The sequence below is a fragment of the Periplaneta americana genome, chromosome 15 (assembly GCF_040183065.1).
Source record: "Periplaneta americana isolate PAMFEO1 chromosome 15, P.americana_PAMFEO1_priV1, whole genome shotgun sequence".
NCBI lineage: Eukaryota > Metazoa > Arthropoda > Insecta > Blattodea > Blattidae > Periplaneta > Periplaneta americana.
Window position 1 is genome coordinate 104818562 of NC_091131.1, and position 14174 is coordinate 104832735.

Here is a 14174-nt window from a genome sequence, read left to right on the forward strand (position 1 = left end):
GTGTGTTTATGTTAAAGCGTAAATTTATCAGTAATATATGATTCATCGAAAATGAGCGTTTAGTTCAGAATAATACTTAATGAAGTCATTCAGGATTTCCAGGCTTTGTCTGCCAAAACTTTAGTTATTTTAAGTACGTCTATTAAGTTCTGTTTTGTTATAAAATTAGTATACTCTTAGTAAATTACACAATAGCTTAAATGTTTTAAAATAGCCGTTACTTTGTTCCGTCCTTCCGCTGTGAAAGCAAAGATTGATCTAATGATGTAAACAGGTAGTATTTATTGTCATTTGTCATTTCTCAGCACAACAATGTCTGCTGAATCGCCTCGCAAATCAAGTCGTCAGGGAGGTCATGTTGTTGCCCCACAACCAGTTAGTGATCGTTCTATTATTGAGAGTGTTGCTGGATTCATCAATGAAGTTGTTCCACAGGTAACTAATGATACTTTCCGATTTGCATATGTGGGTGTCTTTGTTGTTTATACATAGGGTCTTATGAATGAAGTTTGAAAATTACATTCATTTGCAAAGGACACAGTGTTTGATGAGAAGAGTTTAAGAAGGTACTTGGAAACTCGTATAATTCTAATATTTTGTCGTAAGAGCTGTCCTGTTGCCAAGTTAGGGTAAAGTGGTTTCAGAGAAAGGAGAGAGAGGGAGCGAGCGAGCATAACATTTCAGTTGTCTTTTGTTTTGGTTTTTTATGCTTGTATTAATTTACCAACAAGAATATAAATGCTAATTTTATTTAATAAAGTTCCATCTCCCTATCTCCAATACACCTCCGACTATCATACTCGATGTTGGTTTATTTCTTTGTCCACTTCAGAAAGTAACATTTTATTTTATTGCCCTTCTATGAAGTGAATTTATCTGGATTTTATGCCCCAATAAAGGATATAGGTCTAGATTTGTAATGGGATATCCTTTAGGCGGGGTGTCCAGATTCATGAGGGGATTTATTTTTTCCAACACAAACCGCGTGGTAAAAGAGTACCTTGGATGCATTAGACCAATTTTTGGCTTAGAATGTTGTTGTTGTTTTTTAATGCCAGGCGTTTGACAATAAAGTCATTTGACCTCTTGCACTCCAATATTTTTCAAAGCTATTATCATGACCAGCCAATGAAGCACAGATTTTGAGGTGTTCCGAATCCATTTCTTGGTTTGAGTTGCACAATGGGCAGTTAGGGGACTGATATATTCCAATTCTATGCAGGTGTTTAGCCAAACAATCATGGCCTGTTGCCAATCTAAATGCAGCTACAGACGATTTTCGTGGTAAATAGGGAATTAACTGTGGATTTTGATGCAGAGAGTTCCATTTTTTCCCTTGGGATTGTGTTATCAAATTTTGTTTGTTGAAGTCTATGTATGTAGATTTAATAAATCTTCACAGAGTAATACGTAGATTTAGTAACAGGTCTGTAAGTAGCAGTGCTGCCCTTCTTTGCTAAAGCATCCGCATTCTCGTTTCCCAGGATTCCACAATGGGATGGTAGCCATTGGAATACAATTCTTTTTTTGAGTGATATTAATTGAGAGAGCATTTTAGTAATTTCTGCTGTTTGAGATTAAGATGTTTGTGTAAAGACTATCGATAGAATAGCTGCTTTGGAGTCTGACAATATAACTGCATTCCTAAATTTATTGATGTGGCATAGAAGATTCCTGAGACATTCACTTATTGCAATGACTTCACCATCAAAACTTGTTGTTCCATATCCAAGAGACCTATAAAGTGAGAAGAGACAGCACATAACACCTGCACTGGCACCTTGTTCTCTGGAGATCAAGGATCCGTCGGTGTATAAATGAAGCCAATTTTGTGGAGGGTACCTAATATTAATTGTCTCTAAAGACAATTGTTTCAGTATTTCAGTGTTTACTTCTGATTTCAGTATTTCTTCTGTTAAATTTAGATTATATTCTATATTTAATAGAGTTAAAGGGTTTGGTTTAATTTGTAAGTTTTCTTTTAAATTCGGGATATTGATTTTCTGTTTTAATTCTTGAACAATGGATATGAAACTTTTTTGAGTTTTCAATCTACATAGAAGACTGTATCAATGCCAATTGTTTCCTGGTAATCTGATGAGTTTTCATATTGAATCAGTGCTTTTTCTTCTATTGTCATTTTGATACTGTTAATATTAGTGAGGAATCTCATAGAATCTATTGGAGTTGTTTTGATTCCACCAGTAATGAGTCTGAGAGCTTGGTTTTGAACATATTCTATGTCGTTTATGAAAGGTGAAGTAATTAAAATTTCTCCGCAGTATGTCAGCACTGGCTGTATAAACATTTTGTATGTATTGTTCAAAGTATTCCTAGAGCATCCCCATTTCTTTCCTGCTAGTCTTTTTATTGGCTTAAAATGTATTATAGTCCTATGTTTCTATTAACTTATACTGCTATTTTTTAGCAAAGTAGGCTTGTCACAGCTTGAGATGGAGTTTGTGATCCAGATAATTTTATTGTGGATTGTATCCTCTTTGTGAGAAGTTTGCTCTTCTATAGTGAATTCATTAGAGAATGTACGTGATAACCAGTTCATCCATATATTTCAAGAAAAATATGAAAATCCATCCCAATATAAAAACGCATCTCAACTACCTATGTAGGCCTAATGCTGTGGGTTTTCCAGATTTGATTCGAAGATAGGTAAATCATTTAATTTTTATAAATTTTAATAAATATTTTTGTTTTCATTAATCATATTGAATATAGACTGATAGACCTAGGCCTATCTTGTCATTAACTTACTATTGGTAGGAAGGCAATACAGTAGACCTAACCTCTTCCTACTTGACTACTTACATTTTATTTATAATTTTCGTAGTTTCTTTTATTTTGCTTTTTTGCATTGTTTTTAAAGAACTTCTCATGTAATTGCTTTTTAACTTCCAATTGTATGAATAACATAGCATTTTAGCTTGCATTTTATGTGTAGAATGCAAAAAATGTAAAGCTCTAGAGCTGTAGCAAGCAAAGAACTGACTTCTGACAGTTCCGTAACGTCTGTTTTGAACTTCCTAACACTTACTCACTTACTGCATGCTTGGAACAGTGAGTAGGAATTAAATTCATCATTCACCTTTCTGGTCCTAAAGACAAGTGTCGACAGTGTTGCCACATAGATCTTTAGCTTATAATGTAAACCCATCCTTCAATGCTTAACAGTAATGTCCACGTACTATCTGCCTCTGAGGAAAGGAAGGAGAATGCTGTTAACTGGAATGCCACACTCTGGCCCTGTTCCTTCCATGTGCTTCACTAGAAGTCACATTTTTGGCTGTGACAGTTGTACTGCCTATTCCACCTCCATCTCCCCATCATTTCATTTTTCCTTTCTTCCACTTCCCAACAACTTGGAGATGTGGTACATAAGTCCTCGAGATTCTAAATTTAGTGTCATACTCAAAATATTTCTATAGTCAACATTTTGTTTAGGATTAGATACAATTTGACTGAAAGGGTTGAAGAAATCGAGTAAAATTAAACGAAAAATAATTCTAAACTAAACTAAGATACTTCAGTATCTGTAAAAAGAACTTCCACTGACATAACTGAGCTACAGTTGGTTAGAATAGTTTTGAAGTATGTGCAGGTTCTTGACATAGGCTATAACTTATTGTCCAATTAAAAATTCTTTAAGATTGGCAGTTGTTGTGTGAGGGAGACATGGGCTGCAGTCAACCTATTCGAGCTGGTTCCTCGTATGTATTTGCCTATCACAGCAGGGCTGAAACACGTAAAATCCTGGATTGCAGTGTGGGAAAAGCACATTGTTCAATTCTCGCAGCATGCATCTACGAATAAGCTAAGTTGGATTCAACTGAAAATTATTATTCTATGGTGATTGTAGTGGGTTAATATTAAGTTTAGCTACTTTTAAAATTAATGTCCCTCATACACTTACTTTTATAACAGGATGTAAGTCAAACCACTACATTCGAATTAGCTTAAGAAAAAATATTCTCTTATTTCTTCTTTCTTTGCTTAAACCATTGTATTTAAGAATTTAATGCATTAGTAGGAAAAGGGAAAGGAAACCATTCAAGACCAGAGCTATGGCCTGTAGGCAGAACGATGGGTCACTTACTACTAATATAGATGAGATAATGAAAACATGGAAACAACACTTCCAATAACTACTTGATGGAGAGGAAACAGATGGGGAAATAGATTGCAATTATAATATGCAGTCGAAGAGTCTGAAGACCTCCAGTGAGATAGTTGCAGTCTGTAGAGGACGACCTGTTGAGGAGTGGTGTGGGGGCATGGAGGAGAGCAGCAAGTGGTAGGATGAGATGGAGGACAATTGTTGGGGCAGTCAAGGCTGGCAAACGGCTGTAGTCCATGAGAAGAAGAAGAAGTAGGAAAAGGAAACATAAACAGCGGTGCTGCGATCTTATGTTGTTACTCTATGGGAAAAAGAAAGACATAATCTATGACTAGAATAAGAGAGAGATTATACTGCACACGTGACAGAACAGCAGCGTGCTGTGTATTAGTACAAACAATTGCCGTTCCACAAACAGAATGGTCAGGTAATATGTTACATTCATTATACTTTATAGGCTAAATCAGTCTTTTTCAGTTATTTGTTTATTATTATTATTATTATTATTATTATTATTATTATCCAATATTTCGGAAGGTCCATAGATTTAGTTACCAGTATCGTTGTCAAGGGATTACAATGCAAACCTTGTTGCGTGAATTCATGCACTGCCATCGTGATCTAATACGATGGCAGTGATTCATGTCATCAGATTTCTAGTCAAAGAGGTAAACAAAATATAGTCGTTTACATTTCTAATTATTATCTGTGTTAACGTATTTGTCACACAAAATTCAGTGATATTGGTTCAATTTATATTGGTATTGAAATGTCAAGACACAATTTATCATTCATTGCTGCATTGACTAATGTTTTTTGTAACGAGTTGTTACATGCAGCTGCCAGGTCCGAACTGTGACTCAATGCCACATTGTGTACAGACACAACGCTGTTCCCTTACACCTTAGTCAGTTCTAAAGTATTTTTAATCGGACAATATATACATAATGTGGCTGGTTAACTTAGTGATTGGCAACTTAATAGTAACTTCGTCAATAGGATGATGCTTTCTCCTTTCACTATTCGTCATTCATATGTTAGTGAAGTAGTGTTTTTTTTTTCTGTAGAGTATAATGCTACACGTATTTTAACAAATAGAAGTTTATATTTGAATTGTATATATTACTTGAATTTTATGTTATGTCTCTCTTTCTTACTTCATTCTATTTATGATTTATTGCTTTTAATGTATTAGTACTTAAGTTATGGTATTTTCATTTTCATGTTCTGATTTTTTTTATTTACTCGTACTTAAAAAGTGTAGTTCTTGTTTTGTCTTTATCATAAACAGATTGGTTCAAAGCTTCAGGACATATAAATAAACACATTAATGCTAATATGTTTTACTTCGATGTTATTTTGCTTGTTTCATGCCTGTCTCACTCTTTGTCAGGACACCCAAGTTTTTGTTGTTTTAGTTTTCAAATCAAGTGAAATATGAAAATCTCAATACTGCAGCCTATAACAGGCCAGACAGTAACATAAAAGTAATAATTTTGTGTTTTTAACGTTGTAGCCTACAAGAGCTTTGAAACAACTCTTTGTATTATGTGCTAGTAAACATTATGGGAATGACTGTTTGAAAAATATATAGGCCTATTTTTGTATAATTTTTCTTGTTAGTAGGAGAAGGATGAAGTGTTTGACATTGTGGGTGTAGCCTATATCAACACTTGTAGTCAGTTTATGTTATATCATCCTTGGTATCAGTGTACTCCCAATTATCCGAGCTAATGACTGGGAGATGGGTACAGTTAATCTGAAAGCATGGATAATCCAAAAATCCCTCTTTTATTGTAGATACTTGCAAGATAATCAGTGTATTTATTTAGCTTTAAATTTCAAATTTATTTTAATACCGAGGGTCATTTCATAAGCCATGGCAGCATATTATTTCAGCCAATAAAGCTGCAGGAATAGAAATTCACTATATGTGATTGAAGGTCACTGGAATGTGCTTCGCAATGCTAATACTAAATTGGGTTTGGGTACAGGAGGCAATGGGTAAGGGAAATTGAAAGATGCGTAAATAGAAATCATTGTTTTATTACGCACAAAAGGAAACAAAGTACATTACTCACAGCTAACACCCTTCAAAATAATCCCCAAGGCTTCCACACATCTTTGCCAACAATGATGTGGGTGTTGAATATCATTGGCTGTGGGTGTCACCTTTTGTTGAAATGCTGTTAAGATGTTCTCCCTGTTTGCAAACTGCTTCCCAAGCAGCGGCTTCTTCAATTGTGGAATGAGATCAAAGTCACATGGACTGAGATCAGGTGTGTAGGGAAGATGTTCCAACACACTATCATCCAATGTTTCTCGTAGCTCAAAATGACACTGACGAGCTTTTATGCCAAGAAGAATGCAATTTTCACGCATGAACACTGTTCAACTTTACTTACATCCATCTTGGAGCACAGCCTCTAGCATACTAACTTTTGCGTGTGCTGTCAACTAGCCGCCAATGTACACAGACGCAATCTGGCGGTGGTGTTCCATACAGTGTACAAGTTTGCAAACAGTATATACTGAACTAACCACATTTTCGATTATTCGGAAAATATAACATAGTTGCCATGACTTATGAAATGACTCTCATATGAACTGAATGTTTTACATTTAAATATGAATTAGGTATATAATAATAATAATAATAATAATAATAATAATAATAATAATAATAATTTATTTATTTATTTATTTATTTATCAGAGCTTCCTCAAATTAGAGGCTGCCATTAGACAAAGCATACAAAACAATACAAGAACAAAATAAAAGATGAGAGCTAAAAGAGTAAGAAAAAAGGCAAACAAATACACAAACAAACAATGGCAGTTTACAGAAGAAAAAAAAATTTCAAGTAAAGAATCAATGAAAGCGAAGAAGGAAAAAGAAAAATGATAATGGTGCGTCAATTTTTTTCCATACACTGAATTAAGAGTCCATATACGTGGTTCTGTAAAAGTTTGACTGACTCTTTAATTATGAGGAGGGCCAGTTCGTTCAGAAAAGATTTGTGCAGTCCTAGGGTCTTACAGAATTGAGACGAGAAGTTGGGTATCGTTCCTCTTGCTCCAAACATCAATCCCGTAACACTGATATCGTGAAGTTGGTATTTATCTTTATAATACGGGATGGTTGGAACGTAGATTGCTCGTTTCTCCTCATGTACATCTTCGGGCTGTCCTTTATACGTTTCAAACCTGATGGTGGGGTCGATTATCATACCCTGAGACAGGGATTCGCTAATGGCGATTATGTCATTTCGTCTGTTACTGCCATTGTCGGCAGTTTCGTGGACTTCTTCATAGACGGTGTATTTTAGTTTTATAAGGGCATCAGCCTATTTAGTTCTAATTGCATGGTGCCTATGTATACGCAATGTTTCGCCATAAGGGCAGGCTCCCAGGACATGTCCAAGGGTTTCTATCTCACTGAGGCATCGCCTGCAGTGGTTGTCCTGAGACCTACCGGGTATGGCTCTTACAGCGCTTACGTTGGCAGTCATCTTGATAGCCTCCTTCCATTCATCGCTAGTCATTCCATTGGGCTTAGTTATCCATTTGTTAGAGGGAGTGAATTCGCTGTACAGAATAACGGCTTTTCCCTTTTGAGGTAAGTTGTACCATGCGTTGTACTCTCGCTGGCGTAATTCGGTCCTAATTTTTCTGGTGTTTATTACTCCACTCGTAGAAGTTAGGTGTTCAGTTTCATTGATTTGAAGGTTGTTCAAACAATGTTTAGCTTCCTCCATTAGACATCTAGTGTTGTTTATGTACATATTATTACACATATTCAACTTCATGCAAGAGTTGACGTGTTGCAAGTAGGCTTCCCAATGTGCGCAGAAAATACCTAAGCCTTTAAATTTCTTGTCGGAATACAACTTATTGCCTGGAATATCTCCAGGAAGTTGTAGGATGTCCTTAATTGAGCTTTTAATAAGAAGATCTACATCTTTGAGGAACTTGACAGATAATTTATCGGGAGGGGTTGTTTGAAAAGGGTATACAAGCTTCGGACAAATGAAGGAAGAAACCATGTTGTATTTTTGGTAAGGCTGGAGCAAGGGTGAGGTGGTCAGATGTTCTAACTGAGATCGGAGGGCTTCCATAGTTCTGTTTCACACACAAAGAACTCTTTTTTGTTTTATCACTGACATAACTGCAATATTCAAAACAACAGCACTTGCGCATAGATATGCAAAAGAAGTTGTAAACAACTACTGAGTGAAAAATTTCCGGAATCTGCTAGTCGACTATGTTACAGTGCATATAGTGTGAATTATAACTTTACCCCCTCTTTTCATAACGGAATGTTTAGTACCTCTTTCTAGGACACAATACAAAGCTTAGTTTACAGCTCACCATTTTCAGTTTGAGTATCATGAAGTATAAATAAATGTATTTTTATATTTATTAAAAAATATATTACTGAGCCAAAATAATGCATGGTTAATCTGCAAAATGGATAATACTCGCATGAATAATCAAGAATATACTATATATCTGGTCTGTTCATTAGTGTGGTATATTAACAGTTATTCTAGTAATGCAGTAAGTCAAAAAGTGATTTGTAAGGGAGGAAAGCAAGGATTAACCATCACTTACAAGGGCACTGTTGTAGCTCAATCAGGTAATGGCTTTTCAATAAAGGGGGGCAGAGTTTGCTCTAGGATAGATTCTGTTTTCTTGGAGTAGTTTCGTTTCACGTACTGTTCTCAATTCACTATTGCTCCTTTATCAGTTTACCATGTCATTAGTTCATCTGTATTTGAACAGGGACATTAAATAATTATGCAAAAGACATCCAGAAATAATGAGATATATAGCAATAATGAAGGAAGGATAGAATGAGAATGCCAACAATTAATGCCAAAGTATTCAAAGAAAACCTGTTTCAAAAGACGTTTTGCTTAATGTAGATACCATGTGATCAGTTGGGAATTGCTCCTAATGCCTTTAGTGAGAAGTTCTCATTTGGCTAACCTATGGCTGGTTCTTCACTATCAGTCTATAATTGTTATTACTCTTCTTACTGCATACTTTTTCCTAAGTTAAACATTTTTCTTGAATTTTAATATACATTGTGTACAGGACAATGCTGGTGCTCATTCTTGCTCATGCTGGCTTCTCCAGTTGACTTGGTAGTGGGAAATTAAACTCAAGATGGGTTGAATGTTGAGTTCTTCCTTCGTAATTTCTTCATTTTGTTTTGAGTTCTGTTTTATATATAGCCTGCTGTTCTTTTAAGGAATCTTATTTCAGAAGCTGTAAGCTTGCTTTCATCTGTCTTTGCAAATTGAATGTCTATTTACTATGTATTATATCTTTTTGTATAATTTTTTACCTTTTTCACATCTCAAAGCTACAATCCTCATGTAAGAGTTTTAGAATGCAATAAATAAAATGAGAAATTAAATATGATTTGTTACATAACATTATCTTTGACCGATATCTCTAATAATTTGTTTTTATTAAAACTTTGTCAAATGTCTTAGCAAAATGTATAAAAGCAACATGTATATATATTGAATTCCCGATATTTTTCTACTAAAAGTTTAATTGAAAAATAGCCGTTACCGTGGAATTCTCTTTCATCTTTAAACATTTTGTTTTCAATTTTCATTCCTGTTCGATATTGGTATCACATGAAGATTATCAGTAATAAATCAAAGTGAAAATTAAATCACCAAAACTAAAGCATGATACTAATTTGCAGTACATTATATTATAAGAGAACAGTTTTGTTTCTAGAACTAGGGTGTGATATTGTAATCTTTATCTGGGAGCAGGGAGGAAGAAAATGTAGCCAGGATTTCTGTTGGAATCCTAATAATCCAGTTATTAATGACACCAGTAATTGATTACTGATCTGCTGGAGATGCTTTCCTGGAAGACAACAGTTGTGGAAGATTAAGCAAGCCAGAATGTTAAATGTATTAAAAAAAATACTTCAAAATATACAGGATTGTAGGTGATAAATATTTTTTGTATGTACATTCTTTTTCATCACCAGACATAACTTTTGCGATTTTATTTTTAACATTATTGAGTGCTTTGGTATGTTTAGTTCCCTTTTTCTTTCATCCAATTCTCGTGCTTAAAAGTATGTGTATGAATTACATTAAGATATCGTTGTCTTTTGATAATATTTAAAATAGTATAATTATTTCAAAATTGTCTTTGTTTATTCTTTTCTTTCTTGCTTTTCTTCTTCTTCCTTTCTTGTAGGCTATTATTTTCGTTTTTTTTTCTGACCTTTTTATTAGGTTATTTTCCCATTATGATTCTCTTTAAATTTTGACATGAATGCATTAAATATTATTTTATTAAATAATACATTCTATGTACATACTTAGGGTGGGGTACATATTACTTAATTTTTTTTCACATCGATTTTTATTATATATTTAGTATTTATTGAATTATTATCTGTATATTTTTTTATAGTGGAAGTAAATCATAATTCACCAGATAATTTTTTCTGAAACAATTAAAAACTTGAAACTGTTGAATCCATTGTTGTTGAGGACTGTGCTATATTTTATGTCTGGAACAGTTATGTTCTTCCTTAAGCATATATTTTGTAACACTTTCACTAGTATGCAGAATCCGCTTCATTTTTATTGTATTTTATAAAAGTTCAGTTATATACATTCTATATTACAGGTTCTTAGATTGTCCATGTCCTTCATACCATGTTAAAACAACCCTCCACTCACTCACTGTCGGACTATTAGAATTTGTACAGTAACATAACTTTTCTTTTATTCCTTTCTTGGTGATGGAATAGACTTTTAGAGATCTGTAGTAGATTTTGAGTATAATATTAGTTTGTTTTTAGAAAATAATAACAATATGTAAGACTTTTAGGCCAACATACGAGAACCTCATTTGCCAGATTTCAGGGTTCCTGCTAAGTCTTTTTGGCTACGATGATGATACGCCAAGATCCACCACTCCATCTTCGTTGTATTATTCATGCCATGCGGACACGGACAATGAGGTTGGCTTTGGGGGGCTTGATGCAGAAGACAGTTTGTTCATACAAGGAATTTCCTTGGGGGGAGAGTCATGACAGATTCTTAGCAAGCATTCAGCCTGTCTGTCCTCTCACCTCGTTGAGGAAGTTCACTGTGTGAAAATAAACAATTAGTACTTATACTGTCACAGTGTATAAAGAAGTTCTTTGGTAAGTGTTTCCCCATTATCTTGTGTCCACTACAAATCGTTTCCAGGTTTTTAATGTAATTTTACTTGTTCGTGGTTTCACATTAAAATACTCGTGTATCAATGCAAACTACAGGGATTCCTCTGATTGCTTCAAAGAAAGTTGTCTGTAGAGATTTCATACAGTTAAGTCTCCTAGAAAAAATGGCATGGTGCAATAGTTTCCCACTAGTGAAGAATGGTTGTATATTACGGATAAGTGGTGAAAGTATGGTAGAGGTAGGTGGGAGTACACCAATAAAATATGCCCCAACCTTGTCTTTGTTCACTACAAGTTCTGCTTGGACTAAATGGACTTTGAACTCAGATCTCAAATGTGGAAATGCATTTACTAGCTAACATTGCTCCATTGTAATTTAAGTTTTAAAATCTTGAAATTTCAAATTTTGTTAGGCGTACTCTTCCAGATAATTGCAGAGTCAAGAATTTCTTATGTGAGAGAGTTGCTGAGAATGATAATTTACGAATAGTACTAGAAAAATATTCCGTGATAATATCTTCTTGTGGATTTTTTTCTGGTAAAATTATTGATCTGTTTTCGGATTATTTCTGAATATTATAAATATTTCTGAAGTAATTCAGATATCCTAGTTGAACGGTTTAACAAACGTTTCAGAATTTTTCAGTTTTTCTAGAAGGGTGTGAAATATTCTGACACTTTGTGATCTTAGACCAGTCTCTTGAATATACTTCGTAACGACATGATACGATTTTTTATAACGTATTTCGTTCGTTTTCAATTGTAATTACATTACAAATAAACGTATTTGTTCATAAAGACTTTCTCTGAATTTTCATTTTGACTGTTATAAACCTTCATTGTTTTTAAAGTAGTATTAAATACAGTACATTACTAATAACAAAATTGTGGTCAAATTGTTGCCAGTACTTGCTATAAGTAAATCTGACGTCCTTTTTTATGGTCATAATTTCTTTAGTATGTTTTCCTGTAGAAGGAAAGTATGCCACTCAAAAGAATCCTGTCTCTAAATGAACAGTATTGAGTAAAATTTGCTGGTCATTTCCGTCTACAACAAAATTTGATTTTGCTGTTGCTCTCATCTATCGTCAAAAGTAATAAATTCTCCACACTGTCACATTAGCAGAATGCAAATAAGTTGAAGTGTTAATAATAGGTAACCAACCAAGTAATACAATTCTTTAACCTATGAAGTATGCTACATTATTTGTATTGTAACTTGTTATATGAAAACTGCAGTAATAGTAACTGTCACAAAGAGAAAGTGATTAACATATAAAGCCTTCATATTTATTATTTATTTTACTTTTCTGGCTTAGACTTACATTTAAAATTTTACTCATTGAAAAGTTCAAGAAGTCACTTATTTATTAAATTTCGGATAGCCCTTCATTGTTTATAAAATAATATACTATTTTCAGCAGTATATACAGTAGTTCCCATTTTCTTGCAATGGTAATCTCACTTGTTCTTTGTTTATGGATAATTTTATGTAAGTGAAAGTGAGTGTAAACAAATATCTACTTGCCTCTAGGCCTATACCAGTACTCCTCTGGGGGAAGGAAAAGAAGCCATAACTTGGGCTAGATTCGAGTATGGAGATATAAACGACCCGGCACTTTACCCTGATTCAGCTGATGATAGAAGTGGTTCACCTCCATTACTTCTGGTTTTGGGATATGGCAGTGGAGTGCAGGTATTGTGCATTTTACTTATTTAGGTATTATAATTGTAAAAAAGAGAAAACTTATATTAATGTTATCAGTGTTATCACCACTGCCGCCGCCACGATTCTTTCTGAATTTCAATTTTTGTAACATACAAAAGTAACTAAATATTCTGTTGTGTAAATGTAACTACATACTACTGACTTCTTGTGGAGTTTATCATGGCAGGACTGAATTTTGAAATCAAAATATCAAATACAAATATTAGAATTTATTGTGGCAAGTCATACATAATGGAAATGTGTGTTTTCTTTACTTTCATTGAATTGACAGCCAATTGATACCAGTAGAGTGCACTCATAACACACTTGCTCTCAAAAATACATAAGTATTCGATTTAACACTTCATACCTGTCAGATGTACTCCATGCTTGCTTCAAAGACACCAATAAACATTTGACTATACATTCTCTATCAGTCAAGAAAGCTCGTACACATTTGCTTCAAAGACACAACAAGCATATGAATTGAAACGCTATATTCATTATGTATGAATTCTTTCAGATTCTATGTGTGCATATAGTGTCAGTGATGGAGAGCATGGTAGCAATGATGTTATCACAATATCATGCCCAGTAGTGCAGCTGAGGTTCTTGATCAAGTCCTTCTTAGTATTAGGTGTTAACATATTAGGAAGACCTCTGGTGTAAACAGTGATAACCCTCAAAATGGAGATTTACAGTTTTCTGGTTTAAGCCACATTATCTTTCATTTGAAGAATTATGTGAATATGTTAACAGATGATTGTATTATGCTACTTGATAAATATTACAGCCATCTGTGTTTGTGGTAAAAAGTGTGCAATTTGTATACGTTGGTTATCATTAGACCACGGAACTTCATGCACTTAAAAATATGCATGCAACTATGCAGTAAAAACTATTGAAATATGCAGTAAAAAAACACATTTTAGAGGTTTCATAATATGATATAAATTAAAATAATTAAAAGTAATAAGTGTTAAGAAGCCATATTGCACAAAAGACGATTTTCCCATCAGTAGAAAAGCATTTGTCTTCAGAAACCTATTTCTTCAATAAATCTTTTCTGTTACATTTTTCTTTCGGCATGTCAGAGGTTAAACTTGTAAACAGATTGATCAT

The 14174-nt window shown here is 33.9% G+C and overlaps 1 protein-coding gene across 2 annotated transcripts in view; it reads left to right on the forward strand.

Annotated features, from left to right (window-relative positions):
* LOC138715247 (BCAS3 microtubule associated cell migration factor-like) overlaps positions 1 to 14174 on the forward strand; it is a 58305-nt gene that overhangs the window by 157 nt on the left and 43974 nt on the right. The window contains exons 1-3 of one of the 2 annotated variants that reach the window (XM_069847971.1): positions 9 to 133; positions 306 to 435; positions 12879 to 13040. In XM_069847971.1, the coding sequence (XP_069704072.1) occupies positions 313 to 435; positions 12879 to 13040 (285 nt within the window). In that variant the 5' untranslated portion in view covers positions 9 to 133; positions 306 to 312. Of the gene's footprint in view, positions 1 to 8; positions 134 to 305; positions 436 to 12878; positions 13041 to 14174 lie in introns of those variants that run through there. The other variant, XM_069847970.1, reaches the window with a different exon arrangement.